This window comes from Palaemon carinicauda, chromosome 12 (assembly GCF_036898095.1).
Source record: "Palaemon carinicauda isolate YSFRI2023 chromosome 12, ASM3689809v2, whole genome shotgun sequence".
NCBI classification, from domain to species: domain Eukaryota; kingdom Metazoa; phylum Arthropoda; class Malacostraca; order Decapoda; family Palaemonidae; genus Palaemon; species Palaemon carinicauda.
Genome location: NC_090736.1, coordinates 9,251,895 through 9,275,006, shown reverse-complemented (window position 1 = coordinate 9,275,006; position 23,112 = coordinate 9,251,895). Strand labels below are relative to the sequence as shown.

The 23,112-nt window shown below is 44.8% G+C and overlaps 1 protein-coding gene across 1 annotated transcript in view; it reads left to right on the top strand.

The window, feature by feature from the left end:
• Positions 1–23,112, top strand: part of LOC137651204 (heme A synthase COX15-like) — a 72,794-nt gene that overhangs the window by 17,178 nt on the left and 32,504 nt on the right. Inside the window, exons 3-4 of the mRNA XM_068384360.1 lie at positions 13,045–13,177; positions 13,646–13,832. Of these exons, the coding sequence (XP_068240461.1) occupies positions 13,045–13,177; positions 13,646–13,832 (320 nt within the window). The remainder of the gene's footprint in view (positions 1–13,044; positions 13,178–13,645; positions 13,833–23,112) is intronic.

Here is a 23,112-nt window from a genome sequence, read left to right as displayed (position 1 = left end):
TCTGTTAGTCAACATAGAAAAGTCTCAGCTCATTCCCTCCCAATCCATTGTGTACCTGGGAATGGAGATTCGGAGTCAGGATTTTCGGGCTTTTCCATCGGCCCCAAGGATAAGCCAAGCCCTAGATTGCATCATGAGCATGCTGAAGAGGAGCAGTTGCTCGGTGAGACAGTGGATGAGTCTCACAGGGACCCTTTCATCACTGGCCCTGTTCGTCGAGCTAGGGAGACTCCACCTCCGCCCTCTTCAATTCCATCTTGCAGCTCATTGGGACAAGGGTTTGACTCTCGAAGCAGTCTCTATCCCAGTCACTAAAGAGATGAAGACCACTCTCTTGTGGTGGAAGACTAATCTCCTTCTCAGGGAGGGCCTATCGTTGGCTATTCAGACCCCCAATCTTCATCTCTTCTCAGATGCATCGGACTCGGGCTGGGGTGCGACCTTGAACGGACGGGAATGCTCGGGAACGTGGAACGAGGAACAGGGAACGCTCCACATCAACTGCAAGGAGCTACTAGCAGTTCATTTAGCCCTGCTGAACTTCAAGTCCCTCCTGCTAGGCAAGGTGGTGGAGGTGAACTCAGACAACACCACAGCCTTGGCTTACATCTCCAAGCAAGGAGGGACCCATTCGAGGAGCCTATACGAGATCGCAAGGGACCTCCTCATTTGGTCAAGAAGTCAAAACCTCACTTTAGTCACGAGGTTCATTCAGGGCAACATGAACGTCTCAGCAGATCGCCTAAGCAGAAGGAATCAGGTCATTCCCACGGAATGGACCCTCCACAAGAGTGTGTGCAACAGACTTTGGACCTTGTGGGGTCAACCTACCATAGATCTGTTTGCCACCTCCATGACCAAGAGACTTCCGCTGTACTGTTCCCCAGTTCCAGACCCTGCAGCAGTTCATGTGGATGCTTTTCTGCTGAACTGGTCCCATCTCGACCTTTACGCATTCCCACCGTTCAAGATAATAAACAAAGTCCTGCAGAAGTTCATCTCGCACGAAGGGACACGGCTGACGCTGGTTGCTCCCCTTTGGCCTGCAAGAGAATGGTTCACAGAGGTACTTCAATGGCTAGTCGACATCCCCAGGACTCTACCTCTAAGAGTGGACCTTCTACGTCAACCTCACGTAGACAGGTTGCACCCAAACCTCCACGCTCTTCGGCTGACTGCCTTCAGACTGTCGAAAGATTCGCTAGAGCTAGAGGCTTTTCGAAGGAGGCAGCCAGTGCGATTGCCAGAGCAAGAAGGGTTTCCACTCGTAGAGTCTACCAATCTAAGTGGGAAGTCTTCCGGAGCTGGTGTAGAGCCAATTCAGTATCCTCTACCAATACCTCTGTGACCCAAATAGCTGACTTCCTATTACATCTTAGGAATGAGAGATCCCTTTCAGCCCCTACGATTAAAGGGTACAGGAGTATGTTGGCTTCAGTTCTCCGCCACAGAGGTTTGGACCTTTCTTCCAACAAGGACCTTCAAGACATCCTTAAGTCTTTTGAGACTTCTAAAGAGCGTCGTCTATCCACTCCAGGCTGGAACCTAGACGTAGTCTTAAGGTTCCTTATGTCACCTAGGTTCGAACCTCTCCAGTCAGCTTCCTTCAAGGACCTTACCCTCAAGACTCTTTTTCTCGTCTGCCTTGCAACAGCTAAGAGAGTCAGTGAGGTTCATGCCTTCAGCAAGAACATTGGTTTCACGACCGAATCTGCAACATGTTCTTTTCAGCTCGGATTCTTAGCAAAGAACGAACTTCCTTCACGTCCTTGGCCTAGATCGTTTGAAATACCTAGCCTCTCCAACATGGTAGGTAACGAACTAGAGAGAGTTCTTTGCCCTGTCAGAGCTCTCAAGTATTATCTTAATAGGTCTAAACCTATTCGAGGACAGTCAGAAGCCTTATGGTGTGCCATCAAGAAACCTTCGAGGCCCATGTCCAAGAACGGGGTTTCGTATTATATAAGGCTTCTGATTAGAGAAGCCCATTCTCACTTAAAGGAGGAAGACCTTGCATTGCTGAAGGTAAGGACCCACGAAGTAAGAGCCGTAGCTACTTCGATGGCCTTTAATAAAAACCGTTCTCTGCAGAGCATAATGGATGCAACCTATTGGAGGAGCAAGTCAGTGTTTGCATCATTTTATCTTAAAGATGTCCAGTCTCTTTACGAGAACTGCTACACCCTGGGACCATTCGTAGCAGCGAGTGCAGTAGTAGGTGAGGGCTCAGCCACTACATTCCCTTAATCCCATAACCTTTTTTAACCTTTCTCTTGAATGCTTTTATTGTTGTTTTTATGGTTGTTACGGTAGGCTAAGAAGCCTTCCGCATCCTTTTGATTTGGCGGGTGGTCAATTCATTCTTGAGAAGCGCCTGGGTTAGAGGTTGTGTAGAGGTCCTTTAGTAGGGGTTGCAGCCCTATATACTTTAGCACCTTTGAGTTGATTCAGCCTCCAAGAGGAACGCTGCGCTCAGTAAGGAAGACGAACTTAAAAAAGAGGCAGAGTAACGGTTCAATTCGACTTCCTTACCAGGTACTTATTATTTCATTGTTATTTGAGATAACTGTTATATGAAATATGGGATACTTAGCTATCCTTTAATCTTGTACACTGGTTTTCACCCACCCCCCTGGGTGTGAATCAGCTACATGATTATCGGGTAAGTTTAATATTGAAAAATGTTATTTTTATTAGTAAAATAAATTTTTGAATATACTTACCCGATAATCATGATTTAATTGACCCTCCCTTCCTCCCCATAGAGAACCAGTGGACCGAGGAAAAATTGAGGAGGTGTCAACAAGAAGTACTATAGTACCTGGCCACAGGTGGCGCTGGTAAGTACACCCCCTTCTAGTACAGTGAACCCTCGCTACTTCGCGGTTCGACAATCGCGGATTCACCACTTCGCGGGGTTTTCCCATAACCCATATATATATACATATCGCGGATTTTCCGGAAAATTCGAAAATACCGCGAAATCTGAAGATAACCAAATACGATATTTTGTTACCTGTAATTCCATTAATACTGTAATTAGTAATATCTGCTCTTACTGATTGTTCATTGCATTACATATGATATATAATTCAGCACAGAAAGAAATAAAACACGAAAAGAGAATGTGATCATACGATAATTCAGTACGTAGTAAAATTAAATCGAACATGAAACGCAAATCAGATGCAGTCATACCATATTAGAATGGTGTGTACTGTAATGGATGTGCTTCTTTTCCATGAATCTTTTGTATGTATACGTACGTAGTACAGTACTGCATCCAATAATATTCTTTGTTGCAAAAATCACATTTCGAATAAGTACTGTAAGCGTACGAGAGAGAGAGAGAGAGAGAGAGAGAGAGAGAGAGAGGCGTAAAATAGCGTACGTACGTAAATTTTTATTATTATTGTTATTATTATTATTATTGTTGTTGTTGTTAATAAAATTATTATTGTTATTATTATTAATCATTATTATTATTATTATTACTGTACAGTATTATTATCATTATTTATTATTATTACGGTATTGTACTTAATCTACGTACGTTCAGTGTGCGCGGGACATCTTCTATGAGTAACCAACGCACCATAGTACTGTATAAGACGGGTTGTGATTGGTTCAAGCGCTGATAGATGACGAATCAAAACTCAAGTTTTGTTATCTAGCCTGTGATTGGTGTTTTGCCCGCATCTTCTACCCGCAGCATCAAAGTTCTCGCGGGACTGCATCGTTCACTTTCTCTTTCCGCGTATTGCTGAGTAGACGTTCTTAAGTTTGTGAAGTTGAATCTGTGCTGTGTGCGACTGTTTTAAGTTGAACTTTTTGTTGAACTTTCTGTTACAATGGCTCCCAAGCGTTCTGCTTCTAGTAAGGCTGGTAGTGAGCCTAAACGCCACCGAAGAATGATGACGATAGCTGAGAAGGTTACGCTTCTCGACATGTTAAAAGATGGTAGAAGTTACGCGGCCGCCGGCCGCCATTTTGGCATCAACGAATCCACCGTTCGCTACATCAGGAAGGACGAGGCGAACATTAGAAAGACTGCTGCAATCACCTTTAGCAGATCAGCGAAGCGAGTCGTTACAACGCGTAATAAAACGATCGTACGCATGGAAGGTGCTTTAGCTGTGTGGATTGCCGACTGTCGGAAGAAGAACATAGCGTTGGATACGAACACCATCCGAACAAAGGCTTTGAGCTTGTATGAGAATTTTGCGGCAAAGGAACCTCATGACGACGATGGCGACCATGCTGAAGAAGATGATGATGTAGATGATCCTCAACCAGGGACCTCCACTGATTCCCAGCGTCAGAAACAACGTTTTTCCGCCAGCAAAGGATGGTTCGCGAAGTTTCAGAAACGCTTCGCCCTGAAAAGCGTTTCCCTGCATGGGGAGTCTGCTTCCGCTGACACTGCCGCTGCTGAAACTTACGTGAACCAGACTTTCAAGAACATAATCGCTGAAGGTGGATACAAGCCGGAACAAGTGTTTAATATGGATGAAACCGGCTTGTTTTGGAAGAGAATGCCGTCGCGAACTTTCCTGTTCAAAGAGGAAGCCAAAGCCTCTGGCTTTAAGGCATTCAAGGATCGCGTTACCCTCGTGATGTGTGGCAATGCTGCTGGATTTTTGTTAAAGCCGGGGCTTATTTATAAGTCGAAAAATCCTCGCGCTTTGAAAAACAAAAATAAGAATCTCCTTCCCGTGTACTGGATGCATAATCAAAAAGCATGGATTATGAAGATGCTGACCTCCAACTGGTTCCACCAGTGTTTCATCCCGCAAGTCCATGAATATCTCTTAGAGAAGGGCTTGCCATTCAAGATCCTTCTCCTTATGGATAACGCTGGTGGACACGCAACTGACCTGTCGCGTGAGGGCGTTCAGGTTGAGTTCCTGCCACCCAACACCACGTCATTAATTCAACCAATGGACCAGGGGGTTATCAGGGCGTTCAAGGCCCTCTACACGAAGAATACCTTGGCGGACCTCGTTGCGTGTGTGGATGCTGCCCAAGATGACGAGGATGAAGACTTCAACTTGAAGGCGTACTGGCGGCAGTACACCATAGCCACGTGCCTGCAGAATATTCAAAAGGCACTTCAAGAGATGAAACCTGCAACCGTAAATGCGAGCTGGAAGAAGCTGTGGCCCGATATTGTTTACGACGACAAGGGATTTACTCCGTCGGAAATCCAACACTCTGCAATACGGAAATCTGTGCAGTTGGCTGCCATAATTGGGGGTGACGGGTTTGGCGACATGACGACTGAAGACGTCGACGAGTTGTTGGACTGCCATTCCCAGCCCCTAACTGACGCAGACCTCGAAGACCTGACGAAATCGGCAAGTGAGGAAGAGAGTGAGGGTACCCAGGAAGAGACCCAAGAAAATGTAGAAGAAACGGGCTTAACATTAGAACGGCTCGCCAAGTTCTGCAACCATATGAAGGAGGCGAAAGAAATGTTGCAAGAGTGGGACGAGGATATGGTTCGCTCGATGCAATTCTGCAACAAGGTCGATGACATCACGACTCCCTACAGGATGCTCTTGGATCGAAAAAAGAAGCAGCGGCAACAACTTCCGATCACAATGTTTTTTCAGCCTCGCAAAAAAGAGCCAGTTCCTCCTGCTAGTACGCCTTCGGAAGAAATTGAAGAAGTTGAAGAGGTGTCCCAGGAAAAGACACCTCCGTCTGAAGAGACGTAAAATACTATCATTGACTGCACAGTAGAACACATCATCAGCTTCATCATCATCATTTCTACTGTGCAGCAAATTCATCGCCATCGTCATTCAAGTTTTTCTGGAACTTCTTTCGTGGTGAGTACAGTAACAATCTTTATTTTTTACTTTAACCTGTTTTATAGTTTAGTACTGTACGTACTGTATGCATTAAGTTAAAGGGAAGGTTTTAAAAGTCTACATGTTGTAACCTATCATATTTTTTTTGTTTAAAATTTACATTTACGTACGTAAAACAATCTCTCTCTCTCTCTCTCTCTCTCTCTCTCTCTCTCTCTCTCTCTCTCTCTCTCTCTCTCTCTCTCTCTCTCTCAAATTGTTTTCCTGCTTTGCTACGTACAAGTACTGTATAATTTATATTTGTAAGGTAACATATTTTGTAAATGCTTTGTACTGTAAATACTGTATGTACTGTATCATTATTTATCACTATCATCATGCGTGTTAAATGCCTTGTTTGTTCTGAGCGTGGTTGTTTACTGAGCGTACACGCCGTCGTTTCAGGCGGCGTCATAAAGAAAAAGATTTCATTTGGAAGTCCTAAGAAAAATACGTAAACTAAAACATTGGTAATAAAAAAATCAACATACAGTACTGTATAATCAATATAATCGATGCAAAAACTAACCATACGTACATATATGTGTACACTAAATGAGTTTGTTTCTTCATTATGATCAGAGATGAACGTAAACAAAACATTGGTTGCCATTTTTTATCGTGCTTTTTAGGTGTTTAGGAAACACATGATATAAAATCGCCTTTAATATTTGTGCCTGTTTTAGTTTAGGGTGCTGTAGTACATGCATTAAGTGTTCTGTACATTACAGGGTGTAAAGGGTGGTTTGTTAACAGTACTACGTACAAGGGAAGGTTTTAAAAGTCCGAATATACATGTTAAATAAATAGGTAAATATGCTGTCACTACTTCGCGGATTTTCACCTATCGCGCCCGCGTCTGGAACCTATCTACCGCGATAAACGAGGGTTCACTGTATTGTGATAGCTGGCGTATCCCTCCATAGAATTCTGTCGGGCAACGGAGTTGACAGCTACATGATTATCGGGTAAGTATATTCAAAAATTTATTTTACTAATAAAAATAAAATTTTTATGTTTTGTTTATATGCGACCTTTCCTGATAGTAGGCGGTCCTAACTTGGAACCGAAGTTAATCAACGTTGAGCCCGTTATATCGTATATAGCCTTTAAAGAATTTAAAACTTTTTAAATTTAATGTTTTATGAAAGAATTTCTTTGATAGTCTTCGTACTGTTTTCAAAGATGAACTAACGTTTAGTTTTTTAGACTACGCAGTTGTTGACGTTCAGGACGTTCAACATGCACTCTATCGTTACGATAGAGAGAGAGTGTATCACGGTTTCACTTTGCAGTAAGAGTAAATCGATTCTGACGTTTCGTTCATTCTTTCTTAGCTTAAATGTTTTAAATTCTAAATTAAAGGAACTTTTTATTTGGAAAACCTTTCAGTTTTTTCCTTTAGTCAAATAACATGTTTTTTTGACGATATATAATTGGGCTCTTCTCTTAGGTGCGAAATCAAGAGAGAAAGAGAGAGAGATAGAGACGGAGGGAGAGAGAGGAGAGAAAACGTTCCGTTCAAGCGGGTAACGTTTTTCTCGTGTTACTCTCCGCCCTAGTCGCTGTACGGGGAAGAAGGTAAAACGTTTCCAGGGTTTTATTCTTGTCCCCAGGCTATGTGCGGTGAGAGATTGTAAACGTAGTTTATTTGAACTAGTGTTTAGTCTCTTTCCCAGCCACTGAATTTTTTATCTTTATATATGTTTTCTGTTTTTTGCTAGTATTAATGAGCTGCATTATACGACTGATTTCGCAATTACTACCTTTTTATGAAGGGTAGAATTGCGTGTTTCAGGTAGAAATCAGTAAAAGTTTCGATTTCAGTGAAATCAGTGCAAAACAGAAAATCGAAGTGATAAAGTGATTTGCGCAAAGTGTTACAGTGTTGCGTCCGAGGGTTCGTCTGTTCGTGCCTGTCGTTCACCTAGTCCGGGACCTCTTGCAAGCTCCCAAGCCCAGGGGAGAAGTAATGTCGAACGACTTATGGGTTCGTCAGGCCTTGATCAACGAACAGACGTTTCTCTCCGTGGTTTCGGGCGTATCTACCCAAGATCGCCCCACCCACACAAAGACGAGAGAGCCCATTTATTTCTCGTCTGCGGAAGAGGTTTCTCGTAAGAAACCATAGACCAAGGTCTCGCAGCTTATTAAGCGCAAGTCGGTCCCTTCCGCGCAAGTCCAACGGCCCAGTTGTAGCCACTGGGTCAGTTCGGACTCGCTGCAGTCTTCCGACGACTGCTCACCTCCTAAGAGAGGCAAAGCGGTACCGCATCAGGCAGTCACACCGTCTGTTGCCGCACCTGCTCCTGTAGACCCTAAGTGGTCTTTGCTGCAGACCATGCAGTCTCAGTTAACGTCATTGATGCGGGACTTTCGTGCGGAGAAGGTTGACACTGCACCAACCTCTAGCCTACAACCAACCACGGTTGTGCGTCCTCTGGACGCTGGGGCTACCTTCTCCCGCACTCCAGCTGAGAGAGTCCCGCCACCCATGCGTTCCAGTGTACCCTGCCAGCCGCATGTTGACGTTCAGTAACGCACGGAGCCTTCCGTTGACGTTCGCGAGGTACAACAACAGTCTAAGTTGTTTTGTTTTGACGCGGTGCGTCAACCTCCGCATTCTAGAGTTGTTTTGACTGCTCAGTATAGACAGTCAAAGCAGTCTCGAGTGAACACTGTATGTCCTCACGCACCTGTTGTGGTTGACAGTTCAGTTGTTGACAGTTCACAGACTGTCAAGCAGTTACATGACGTTGCCTTCTGGTCTGCTACTAATGCACCAGTGCTGTATGTCCTCACGCACCTGTTGTGGTTGACAGTTCAGTTGTTGACAGTTCACAGACTGTCAAGCAGTTACATGACGTTGCCTTCTGGTCTGCTACTAATGCACCAGTGAGAGACTCACTGAGATAACCTAGCTTTTATCGGACAAGGTTCCTGTAGATGAGAAAGTGCTGTTCCCCCTCCTACTGATATTCCCTTGAGGACTCTGTCATTTGGAGAGGAGCCTTAAGCTGCTTAGCCTCCTATGGACTTTAATTAAATCATGATGATTTTTTAAGGATCTTCGTCCGGATCTTGTAACTGCTGCTCCTCGTTCGCCTAACGTCTGAACTTACACTAGGCCTAGCTACTTCAAAGCCGTTGTTTTTAAGCTAGTGCTCTCTCGCTCTCCTAGAGAGCGTTACGTTGGCTAGGCGACTGGTTTTTTGCACCAGGAGGAGTTTTAGGGATACAGCCTTTGATTTCCCTTCTTTTAAACTGGCTTTTAGAGCGAGAGTCGATAGGACACGAGAGAAGTTCTCGGCTTGGGAGTTCATGCCTCTGCCCAGATAGACTTCTCAATTCTGGTAGACTCGCCCTGGCGCCTAGCCAGGAGACGCTCCATGTTGTTTACAGGTCAACTTCTCAACTTTTGTCGAGCCTTTGAAGTTTTGCTGTACTATTATGTCACACATAACAAGGCTTTCAGGGATGGTAAATGGTTCCGCCTCAGTCGCTAACCCCGTCTGTTGCCACACCTGCTCCCGTAGACCCTAAATGGGCTTTGCTGCAAGACATGCAGTCCAAGCTTGCGTCCTTGATAGAGGACTTAAATGCGGAGAAGAACCTTCTGGCCAACAACCTTCCAACCGGTTGGTTGTGCGCCCTGTTGACGCTGAGGTAACCTACTCGCGTCTGCCAGTTGAGGTGGTTCCTCCTTCTGGCCAACAACCTTCCAACCGGTCGGTTGTGCGCCCTGTTAACGCTGAGGTAACCTACTCGCGTCTGCCAGTTGAGGTGGTTCCTCCACCGATGCGACCCAGTGTGGGTTGCCAGTCGCACGGTGACGTTAAGCGACGCTCGGAGGTGGTTGTTGACGTTCAGGACGTTCAACAACCAGCAGAGGTGACTTGTTGTGACGCAGTGCGTCAACCTCAGCAACCCGGTAGGGTGTTGACTGCACAACCCAGACAGTCTAGACAGTTTCGGGTTGACGCTGTACTTCCTCGCGCACCCATGGTTGTTGACAGTTCACAGACTGTGCAGCAGTGCCATGATATTGCGTCCGGCTCCGTCACGCATCCACCAGTGCGACCGGATTCAGCGAGTCAGACGTTGCCCACTCCGTTGCCGTTTCCTCATCAGTTTCGGATGAGGAACCCTCTGATGAGGACGTTGCTGAACAAGACGATCAGCCCCCAGCCCTGCTATCCATCCAGAAGATGCTGAAGAAGGAACGCTGCCCAGTCAGGCTGTGGATGAGTCTGGTAGGGACACTGTCATCCGTGGATCAATTTGTGTCACTAGGAAGACTACACCTCCGTCCTCTTCTATACCATCTAGCTTTTCACTGGAAAAAGGACAAGACGCTAGAAGCGGTCTCGATCCCGGTTTCCGGAAAGATAAAGTCTTGTCTGACTTGGTGAAAGGACTATATCAACCTTAGAGAGGGTCTTCCCCTGACTGTTCAGACTCCCAACCACGTTCTCTTCTCGGACGCATCGGACGTAGGCTGGGGTGCGACATTAGACGGTAGGGAATGCTCGGGATTATGGAACTCGAGTCAAAGGACAATGCATTTCAACTGCAAGGAGCTACTGGCAGTACGTCTGACCTGGAAAAGCTTCAGGCCTCTCCTTCAAGGCAAAGTGGTGGAGGTGAACTCGGACAACACCACGGCTTTGGCGTACATCTCCAAGCAAGGAGGAACCTACTCTCTGACATTGTACGAGATCGCAAGGGACCTCCTCACCTGGTCAAAAGGTCTAGACATATCACTAGTAACGAGGTTCATCCAAGGCAACTTGAATGTCATGGCAGATTGTCTCAGTCGGAAGGGACAAATAATTCCAACAGAATGGACCCTCCACAAGGATGTATGCAAGAGACTTTGGGCCACCTGGGGCCAGCCAACCATAGATCTCTTCGCAACCTCGATGACCAAGAGGCTCCCAATATTTTGCTCACCAATCCCGGACCCAGCAGCAGTTCATATAGATGCCTTTCTACTAGATTGGTCACATCTAGATCTATATGCATTCCCTCCGTTCAAGATTGTCAACAAGGTACTGCAGAAGTTCGCCTCTCACGAAGGGACAAGGTTGACGCTAGTTGCTTCCCTCTGGCCCGCGAGAGAATGGCTCACCGAGGTACTTCGATGGCTAGTAGACGTTCCCAGAACACTTCCCCTAAGGGTGGACCTTCTACGTCAGCCACGCGTAAAGAAGGTACACCAAGGCCTCCACGCTCTTCGTCTGACTGCCTTCAGACTATCGAAAGACTCTCTAGAGCTAGAGGCTTTTCGAAGGAGGCAGCCAGAGCGATTGCTAGAGCAAGGAGAACATCCACCCTTAGAGTCTACCAATCGAAGTGGGAAATCTTCCGAAACTGGTGCAAGTCAGTATCCGTATCCTCGACCAGTACCTCTGTAACTCAAATAGCTGACTTTCTCTTATATCTGAGGAAAGAACGATCTCTTTCAGCTCCCACTATCAAGGGTTACAGAAGCATGTTGGCATCAGTCTTCCGTCACAGAGGCTTAGATCTTTCCAACAATAAAGATCTACAGGACCTCCTTAAGTCTTTTGAGACCACGAAGGAGCGTCGTTTGGTTACACCTGGTTGGAATTTAGACGTGGTACTAAGATTCCTTATGTCAGACAGGTTCGAACCGCTACAATCAGCCTCCCTGAAAGATCTCACCTTAAAGACTCTTTTCCTGATATGCTTAGCCACAGCTAAGAGTCAGTGAGATTCATGCCTTCAGCAAGAACATCGGATTCTCATCCGAAACGGCTACATGTTCTACAACTTGGTTTTCTAGCCAAACACGAGCTGCCTTCTCGGCCTTGACCAATATCGTTCGATATTCCAAACTTATCGTATGGTTGGAAATGAACTAGAAAGAGTCTTATGTCACTGTAAGAGCTCTTAAGTTCTATTTAAAAACCTTTACGAGGCCCGTTTGAAGCTTTATGGTGTTCAGTTAAGAATCCATCTTTGCCTATGTCAAAGAATGCTTTATCCTATTTTATCAGACTGTTAATACGAGAAGATCATTCCCATCTGAATGAGGAAGACCAAGCTTTGCTGAAGGTAAGGACACACGAAGTTAGAGCTGTCGCAACTTCCGTGGCCTTTAAACAAAATAGATCTCTGCAAAGTATAATCGACGCAACCTATTGGAAAAGCAAATCAGTGTTCGCGTCTTTTTATCTTAAGAATGTCCAGTCTCTTTACGAGAACTGCTACACTCGGGGACCATTCGTAGCAACGAGTGCAGTAGTGGGTGAGGGCTCAACCACTACAATTCCCTAATTCCATAACCTTTTTAATCTTTCTCTTGAAATGTTTTATTATTGTTTTTGGGTTGTCCGGAAGGCTAAGAAGCCTTTCGCATCCTACTTGATTTGGCGGGTGGTCAAAGTAATTTCTTGAGAAGCGCCTAGATTAGAGGTTTTGATGAGGTCCTGTTGTATGGGTTGCAACCCTTGATACTTCAGATCCTAGGGGTCGCTCAGCATCCTAAGAGGATCGCGAGGCTCCGTAAGGAAGACGTACTTAAAAAGGCAGAGTAATTGTTCAAGTCGACTTCCTTACCAGGTACTTATTTATTTTATGTTTGTTATTTTGAATAACTGCTAAAATGAAATACAAAATACTTAGCTCATAATAATGTAAACATGTAATGCTGGTCTCTACCCACCCCCCTGGGTGTGAATCAGCTTATATGATCACCGGCTAAGTTTAATATTGAAAAATGTTATTTTTATTAATAAAATAAATTTTTGAATATACTTACCCGGTGATCATATATTAAAGGACCCTCCCTTCCTCCCCAATAGAGACCCAGTGGACCGAGGAGAAAATTGGTTCTTTGTTTACTTGGAGTACTAAGTACCTGCTCGACAGATGGCGCTGTTGATGTACACCCCCACCTGCATAGCGATCGCTGGCGTATTTTGACCGTAGGTTTTTCTGTCGAGCAACAGAGTTGCAGCTTATATGATCACCGGGTAAGTATATTCAAAAATTTATTTTATTAATAAAAATAACATATTTGTCGTATTTATCTGTACTGTAGTTAATATGTTGGTAAATTCTTTTTCGTAATAAACAAGATTATGTGTGGAAATATCCGTATATTGTTATTTGTTCTAGACATATTTTTATTTTAGCACTAAAGAACAATTTGTTTTCTTAGGTGGACTTACTCGTCTTACTGAATCAGGACTCTCCATGACTGACTGGCATCTGTTTGGCAAAAAGCCTCCATTAACGCAAGCAGAGTGGGAAAAGGAATTTGCTCAGTATAAGGAGTTCCCAGAGTACAAATTGTAAGTACAGTAACTGTATTTCATGTTTTTATTATTAAACTTCTAGTGTTTTAATTAAGTTTTGTTCTCATGTATATGCTATCTCTTTATTTCTGAAAACTAGTGATAAAATTCATTACCGTAACTGTTTTTTTATCTTTTCCACTATTTCTAATTAATTCTTCTTTGTCCATCAATAAGTCTGTTAATTTGAAGAATGAAATATGTTGGTTATATTCACTCAACATAACAATTATTATTGAATAAGGAATGCAGCCTCCTAAACTTCCATGAGCAGTATGTACAAAGATTTTGACTTGTCTTGGACATCTATAAAAGCGTTGGGTCATCTCATCACCAAACTGTAATACTGTATACCGTTTATGTCATATCATCGCTCATTTTCCTCTTCTCCTGTGAATTGTCCCCTTACAAATTTACTAAAGAATTTTTTTCCCATTATCTTATTCTGGGTTTATCTTCTTGCAGGAAAAATATGGACATGTCATTAAATGAGTTCAAGTTCATATGGTGGATGGAGTATGGTCATAGACAATGGGGTCGATTGATAGGCACAGTCTTCCTTTTGCCAGCTAGTTATTTTTGGTATAAAGGATGGTTTAGTAAAATGCTGAAGAAGAGAGTCTTTGCTTGTGGTGTACTTATTGGATGTCAGGTAAGATATACAGTAGGTATTATTCTGAAATATATAGAGAAAGTCTCTCAAGATTTTAGGATACCTGTTTCTTGAGGAAATGGTTTTGCATTGTTATTGTGCCATATTTTGAATATGATTTGTCTTTTTAAAATCTTTCAATTGGAACACATTCTCTGCCTTTACCAAAGTAAGGGGCTACTGTATTTGGATTTTTGGGGCTGATTAGATTGACAAACTGAAATCAGAGTTGTAACCAGCTAGAGATCTCCTCATGGAATTGATTCAGATGGCTAAGGTCAATGATGAGACAACAGCCTCCTGTCAGTTAATGATCAGGGAAAATGCAGCTGTAAAAAGGGGAGAGGATTTCATTACTTGCTGTACCTCTTCTTTTTTACGACTGATCTCACCTTTTTGTCTAATGTGTAAACCTTAAGTTTATTTCATATGAGTAAAGTTCTGCTTCCAATTTCTCTCACAACCTCCAGTGTTTCTGGATAGTTTTTACTGGGAAAGTTTGTAGCTGAAAGGAAGAGGCTTCTTTTTTCATCTAAAATCAAGTCTTGACATTTGTTTTGTCTTCATTCTAAAAGAATAGACAGCTGGCTGTCCTGTTTGGGGTGTCTACAGGCTAGTAGGTTTGGGAATGTAATAACTGAGAAATTTGACAAGACATTCGGACCGAAACTGGTGACTGTGACAGCCCAGAATACCCTATAGAAGTATTTGCCAGGCCTCTTTTCATAGTTATATAGCTACCAAGTATATGTTACTAACTAGACCACCAATACCTGACTAAGAGGTGGGAGGGGAGTCCACAAAATTCACCAATCTAAAGTATCTCCCATCCGTGGACAAGACAAAGTTTGAGAACTTTTCCAGGTCTCCACTTTTCTTTCTAAGGACAATAGGGACCAAACGGCCAACATTCATCATAAAGACCCCAATGGGGAACATGTCTGGAGACAAAAATTCCTTCCAACCTGGGAGAAGTTCTCTTATGTCTACTTCCTGGCTCAGGGCATTGCCAGTAGCTCTAAAAGTAAATTCTTGTTGAATAAAAAAGTAAGTTTGTGGAAAGATAGGTGTGCATGGTTCCTTGGCACCCAGGGGCAATTGGTAAACTTTTGAAGGGATGTGTAGTATTGCAGAATCCTCATGGTTTCCAATGTGGAGGATCTTAAAATCTTTTCCTAATTTATTCTTGACCCCATTCCTCCAAGTCTTTCCTTGATTTTAGATAAAGTGTCTTAATTGAATGGGAGGTAAGAAATTAAAGGAACATCCTTTAGCCTAGCTGATTACCTTTTTTTAGGTTACTGATTACTGGTAACTCTAAATAAAAGAAACTAATGCTTCTGTGAGGCATTATGGCACTTAGCAGATTCCTCCAACCATCCCTGTCTTGCTTTTCAAGCAGATCATCGTAAATGATCCCCAACTTTGTAAACCCAATTGTCCTGCACATAACAAAATCCATGGTCAATCCAAAATATCGAATCCCTACTGTATTAACATACACATCTCTAGAATTAGCAAACAAAGGCAAACAGCAGTACCAGTAAAAAGTAGAAATATTACAAGAATTTTCATAATTGATTATAAGAAAGAAGAGATCAACCCTTCGAGACTCATGAGGTGTCAAAGTTTGTTAACTGGAGAATTACTCTTGACCTGTTATGTATAAAAGAATGTTTCCCTTCCATTGCTTGTTGTTGATTTAATTTTCAATATTAAACTTAGCCGGTGATTATATAAGCTGCAGCTCTGCTGCTCGACAGAAAACTCTACGTTCAAAATCCGCCAGCGATCGCTATGCAGGTAGGGGGTGTACATCAACAGCGCCATCTGTCGGGCAGGTACTCAGTACTCAATGTAAACACAGAACTCAATTTTCTCTCTGTCGTGCTACCGGCAAGACCTACTAATTCGCTGTTGCTAACTGGATTGGTTTTCACATCTTTTTGGTGAAGTACACATTTCTAGTTTTGAGCTTTCGCTTTGCAGGCTTTATCTTCAATACATCCTTGCATTCTTTTGTTGATATCGGATTATTTGTTGATGACTTTGGATAGTTTTTGAATTCCCCTTTGACTAATTCAAAATGGCTGACCCTTCTCAAGTCCCTAAATTCAGGAAGTGTAATGCTAGGGACTGTTCAAGGCGTCTTCCGAAGGCCTCTATCGATCCTCACACCGTTTGTTCCAATTGTCGGGATAAAACCTGTCAATTGGAAGATCGATGTGAGGAATGCGTTGGGCTTTCGGAATTCGATTTTATCGAATTCCTTAAATATACACGTAGGCTAGAGAGAGATAGAGTCAGGAGAAGTTCGTCTCGCTCCGTTGAATTTTCCTCTCCTCATGCCCCACAACCTATTCCTTCCCCTGTAGTGGTTGCTCCTGATCCCCCTTCTAGCACTCAAGAACCTTCGATGGCAGATATGATGCGTGCCATCCAAGCTCTGGGTGAGAGAGTCGAGTCCTTGGCTAGTGACCGCAACCAGCTCATGGCAGACGTCAAGGAGCTGAAGTGTAAGAGTGCAGTGGGTAGTGATAAAGTGAGTGATAGTGTTGTGGATAGTGTTGCGCTTGAGGGTTCGTCTGTTCGTGCCTGTCGTCCTCCCAGTCCGGGACCTCTTGCAAGCTCCCAAGCCCAGGGGAGAAGCAATGTCGTACGACCAAAGGGTTCGAGAGGCTTTAATCAGCGAACAGACGTTCCCTCCGTGGTTTCGGGCGTATCTACCCAAGATCGCCCCACCCACACAAAGACGAGAGAGCCCATTTATTCCTCGTCTGCGGAAGAGGTTTCTCGTAAGAAACCATGGACCAAGGTCTCGCGGCCTCTTAAGCGCAAGTCGGTCGGTCCCTTCCGCGCAAGTCCAACGGCCCAGTTGTAGCCACTGGGTCAGTTCGGACTCGCTGCAGTCTTCCGACGACTGCTCACCTCCTAAGAGAGGCAAAGCGGTACCGCATCAGGCAGTCACACCGTCTGTTGCCGCACCTGCTCCTGTAGACCCTAAGTGGTCTTTGCTGCAGACCATGCAGTCTCAGTTAACGTCATTGATGCAGGACTTTCGTGCGGAGAAGGTTGACGCTGCACCAACCTCTAGCCTACAACCACCCACGGTTGTGCGTCCTGTGGACGCTGAGGCGACCTTCGGCCGCACTCCAGCTGAGAGAGTCCCGCCACCCATGCGCTGCCAGCCGCATGTTGACGTTCAGCGACGCACGGAACCTTCCGTTGACGTTCGTGAGGTACAACAACAGTCTAAGTTGTTTTGTTTTGACGCGGTGCGTCAACCTCCGCAACCCATTGTGGTTACCTCTGCTAGCCCACATCAGACTAAACAGTCTGGAGTAGACGCTATGCGTCCCCGCGCTGCTATGGTTGTTGCCAGTTCACAGACTGGGCAACAGTTCCATGACGTTGCGTCCGGTTCAGTCACGCGTGCACCCGTGCTGCCGGACTCAGCTGACCAGCCGATTCCTACTCCTTTGCCGCTTCCTCCTCAATTCTCAGATGATGGACTCTCTGATGATGACGACGCGGCACACATTGATGGCCCACATATGGACCTTGACGAACCCAAGACCACGCAACCCTCTTTGGACTTTAGAAAAGTTCTTGCTCTGTTCAAAGAGATGTATCCGGACCAGTTTGTGTCTGCGGCTCCACGCTCCCCTCCATCAGAGTTTGCTTCAGGTACGCAGTCATCCGCGCCTGCCTTTACGAAACTCGTCCTCGCCCGCTCGTCCAAGAGAGCTTTACGAGTTTTAGGAGATTGGATGCAGTCCAAAAAGGACCTAGGGAAGACAGCGTTTACGTTTCCCCCTGCGAGACTCTCTTCCAGATCGAGCGTCTGGCATGCCACGGGAGAAGTTTTCGGCTTGGGAGTTCCTGCCTCTGCCCAGGGCGACTTCTCAAGCCTGGTAGACTCTCCCCGCAGGCTAGCCATGAGACGCTCTAAGATATGCTGGTCTCCTACGGACTTAGACCATCTGTTGAAAGGAGTGTTTAGAGCCTTCGAGGTCTTTAACTTTTTGGACTGGTGTCTGGGAGCTTTGAGCAGGAAGATCTCCCCGTCTGACAAGGAATCTTCCTTGCTCATAATGTCCTGCATGGACAAGGCCATACGAGACGGATCTAGTGAGCTTGCGGCTTCGTTCGTATCCGGGGTCCTCAAGAAACGGGAGAACCTTTGCTCTTTCCTGTCAGCTGGAGTAACACCATGTCAGAGATCAGAACTCCTTTTTGCTCCCCTCTCAAAGTGCCTTTTTCCAGAGGACTTGATTAAGGAGATTGCTGCCTCTTTGATTCAGAAGGACACCCATGACCTGGTTGCGTCCTCTGCCCGCAAAGCCACCCCTTTGCCTTCCGTGTCAAGACCCAGGATGGACACTCCAGCGTCCAGATTCATTCCGCCCTTTCGTGGCAGAGCCTCCAGCAGAGGAGGTGCTTGTGCCGAAGGGAGACGTGGGAAGAAGAAAGGTACCAAGTCCTTTAAAGGCAGAGTCTGACTGCCTCCTTCTTCAGACAGCAGTGGGAGCCAGACTCAAGAACTTCTGGCAGACCTGGGAGGCAAGAGGCGCAGATGCACAATCTGTGAAGCTGCTCAGAGAAGGGTACAAGATCCCGTTTGTACGCAAACCCCCTCTAGCAACGTGTCCCATCGATCTCTCTCCCAGGTACAGAGAGGAAGACAAGAGACGAGCTTTGAAGCAGGAGGTGTCTCTCTTACTAGAAAAGGGAGCGGTAGTCAAAGTCCGGGACCATCAATCCCCGGGCTTCTACAACCGTTTCTTCTTAGTGGTAAAGAAGACAGGAGGGTGGAGGCCGGTGCTAGACGTCAGTGCGCTGAATGTCTTTGTCACAAAGCAGACGTTCGCCATGGAGACCACAAAGTCCGTTCTAGCAGCGGTCAGAAAGGAAGACTGGATGGTCTCTTTAGACCTAAGGGACGCATACTTTCACGTCCCCATCCACCCAGACTCTCAACCTTTTCTGAGATTCGTTTACGAAAAGGTTGTCTACCAATTTCAAGCCCTGTGCTTTGGCCTAAGCACAGCTCCTCTTGTGTTTACGAGGCTGATGAGGAATATAGCCAAATTCCTTCATTTAGCGGACATCAGAGCCTCCCTCTATTTGGACGACTGGCTTCTAAGAGCCTCTTCCAGTCGTCGCTGTCTGGAGAATCTAAAGTGGACTCTAGATCTGATCAAGGAATTGGGTCTCCTGGTCAATATAGAAAAGTCTCAACTGGTCCCATCCCAAACTATTGTGTATTTAGGGATGGAGATTCACAGTCAAGCTTTTCGGGCTTTTCCGTCGGCCCCCAGAACAAGTCAAGCCCAGGTATGCATCCAGAACATGCTGAAGAAGGAACGATGTTCAGTCAGACAGTGGATGAGTCTGATAGGGACGCTATCATCCCTGGAACAGTTCGTTTCGTTAGGGAGACTACACCTCCGTCCCCTTCAATTTCACCTAGCTGTTTACTGGAAAAAGGACAAGACGCTAGAAGCGGTCTCGATCCCCATTTCCGAGAAGATGAAGTCGTCCCTGACTTGGTGGAAGGACAGTATCAGCCTCAGAGAGGGTCTGCCCCTGGCTGTTCAGACCCCCAACCACGTTCTCTTCTCGGACGCATCGGACACGGGCTGGGGTGCGACATTAGACGGTCGGGAATGCTCGGGAACTTGGAACTCGCATCAAAGAACGTTACATATCAACTGCAAGGAGCTACTGGCAGTTCATCTGGCCTTGAAAAGCTTCAAGTCCCTCCTTCAAGGCAAAGTGGTGGAGGTGAACTCGGACAACACCACGGCTTTGGCGTACATCTCCAAGCAAGGAGGGACCCATTCTATGACGTTGTACGAGATCGCAAGGGACCTCCTCACCTGGTCAAAAGATCTAAACCTTTTTCTAGTAACGAGGTTCATCCAAGGCAACTTGAATGTCATGGCAGATTGCCTCAGTCGGAAGAGACAAATCATTCCAACAGAATGGACCCTACACAAGGATGTGTGCAAGAGACTGTGGGCCACATGGGGCCAGCCTACCATAGATCTCTTCGCAACCTCGATGACCAAGAGGCTCCCAATATATTGCTCACCAATCCCGGACCCAGCAGCAGTTCATATAGATGCCTTTCTACTGGATTGGTCACATCTAGACCTTTATGCATTCCCCCCGTTCAAGATTGTCAACAAGGTACTGCAGAAGTTCGCCTCTCACGAAGGGACAAGGTTGACGTTAGTTGCTCCCCTCTGGCCCGCGAGAGAATGGTTCACCGAGGTACTTCAATGGCTAGTGGACGTTCCCAGAACTCTTCCTCTAAGGGTGGACCTTCTACGTCAGCCACACGTAAAGAAGGTACACCAAGGCCTCCACGCTCTTCGTCTGACTGCCTTCAGACTATCGAAAGACTCTCTAGAGCTAGAGGCTTTTCGAAGGAGGCAGCCAGGGCGATTGCTAGAGCAAGGAGGACATCCACTCTTAGAGTCTACCAGTCGAAGTGGGAAGTCTTCCGAAACTGGTGCAAGTCAGTATCAGTATCCTCGACCAGTACCTCTGTAACCCAAATAGCTGACTTCCTATTATACCTGAGGAAAGAAAGATCTCTTTCAGCTCCCACTATCAAAGGTTACAGAAGCATGTTGGCATCAGTCTTCCGTCACAGAGGCCTAGATCTTTCCAACAACAAAGATCTACAGGACCTCCTTAAGTCTTTTGAGACCACGAAGGAGCGTCGTTTGGCTACACCTGGTTGGAATTTAGACGTGGTACTAAGATTCCTTATGTCAGAAAGGTTCGAGCCACTACAATCAGCCTCCTTTAAAGATCTCACTTTAAAGACTCTTTTCCTGGTTTGCTTGGCCACAGCTAAAAGAGTCAGTGAGATTCACGCCTTCAGCAGGAACATCGGATTTTCATCTGAAACGGCTACATGTTCTTTACAGCTTGGTTTTCTAGCCAAAAACGAGCTACCTTCTCGTCCTTGGCCGAAATCGTTCGATATTCCAAGCCTTTCAAATATGGTTGGAAATGAACTAGAAAGAGTCTTATGCCCTGTTAGAGCTCTTAAGTTCTATTTAAGACGAACTAAACCTTTACGAGGACAGTCAGAAGCTTTATGGTGTTCTATTAAGAAACCTTCTTTGCCTATGTCAAAGAATGCCTTATCTTATTATATCAGACTGTTGATACGAGAAGCTCATTCCCATCTGAGTGAGGAAGACCAAGCTTTGCTGAAGGTAAGGACACATGAAGTTAGAGCTGTCGCAACTTCAGTGGCCTTTAAACAAAATAGATCTCTGCAGAGTATAATGGATGCAACCTATTGGAGAAGCAAGTCAGTGTTCGCGTCTTTTTATCTTAAAGATGTCCAGTCTCTTTACGAGAACTGCTACACCCTGGGACCATTCGTAGCAGCGAGTGCAGTAGTGGGTGAGGGCTCAACCACTACATTCCCCTAATTCCATAACCTTTTTAATCTTTCTCTTGAAATGTTTTTTATTGTTGTTTTTGGGTTGTCCGGAAGGCTAAGAAGCCTTTCGCATCCTGGTTGATTTGGCGGGTGGTCAAATTCTTTTCTTGAGAAGCGCCTAGATTAGAGGTTTTGATGAGGTCCTGTAGTATGGGTTGCAACCCTTGATACTTCAGCTCCTAGGGGTCGCTCAGCATCCTAAGAGGATCGCGAGGCTCCGTAAGGAAGACGTACTTAAAAAGGCAGAGTATTTGTTCAAGTCGACTTCCTTACCAGGTACTTATTTATTTTATGTTTGTTATTTTGAATAACTGCTAAAATGAAATAAAAAATCCTTAGCTCATAATAATGTAAACAATTATTGCTGGTCTCTACCCACCCCCCTGGGTGTGAATCAGCTTAAATAATCACCGGCTAAGTTTAATATTGAAAAATGTTATTTTTATAATAAAATAAATTTTTGAATATACTTACCCGGTGATTATATATTAAAGGACCCTCCCTTCCTCCCCAATAGAGACCCAGTGGACCGAGGAGAAAATTGAGTTCTGTGTTTACATTGAGTACTGAGTACCTGCCCGACAGATGGCGCTGTTGATGTACACCCCCTACCTGCATAGCGATCGCTGGCGGATTTTGAACGTAGAGTTTTCTGTCGAGCAGCAGAGCTGCAGCTTATATAATCACCGGGTAAGTATATTCAAAAATTTATTTTATTATAAAAATAACATTTTTCAAGGTAAAGCCAGTCTTTTTGTAGTTTTGAAATGTAGAAAGTGTAGAATTATTATCTCTGAGTGATGTCCAAATCATTGAAGTCTTGATGGTTAGAAATTTTAGTGTCATTTGATATTATCACAATCTCAAAGGATAAGTTAAGTGAAAATGAAGGAAAATAAAAAGAAATCCATGATAAAATGGTTTCAAGTATTTTGAGGAACAAATTTTCCACTTTGGCTGAAAACTGAAGAATGAACTGTGTTTTCAGCAGAGATCTTCTGGGCACTTACAGTCTATGTGCTTTCCTCACCTGTCAGTAATTGGCACTTCCCTTTGGAGGTAATTTCATTGGAGGTCCCCGAAGGTTTGTCTTGAGCATGCCATGGCAAGTGAAAAGGTACTCTTAAGAGTTTGGTGGTAAAGCAAATCATTACTGGAGGTCTCCTTTTCCCAGTTGCATGTGTGATGCAAACTTTCCATTGAGAAGATCTTTTCCATTGATACCTTTTCATTTGTTCTTTTAAGTAGCTATTTAGCATCTGTACCCTGTCCTAACAGATCATTAACATGAAAATAATGGCGGAAACAAGACCACGCCTGAAGGGTGCTAAACTATAATAAAGCCCTAAATGTTATCCTTCGTTCTACTAAGAAATGATCTCAAAGCGTAAATAAGTACCAAAGTATATAACAAGGTTCAAATAACAGGCGCAAGACCTTAAATGTATAATAACAATAATGGTAAGAACCTAAATGACAAAGTACCGAACGGGCAATAAATGAAAGCGTAAGACGTAAACAATAACAATGGCCGCGAACGACGCGGGAGGCACAAGGCCGGTCGCACTAACAAACACTAAAAGTGAAAAAAGGATACAAAGCCCGGTACTAAGATAACTGTCACAATAATCTATGGTACTTAACATTGGTGTAGGAGGAAGGAGAGCATCGGCCATGATGAATAAATCCTCAAAACACAAAAGAAAGCGAGAGAACAAAACAAACGAGAAGACGCTTAAGAGTTCCAAAAGAAGGATGTAGTTCAGATGGCGCTCGCGTCGGGCGTCGGTGGTGTGGCTCAGGTAGCGT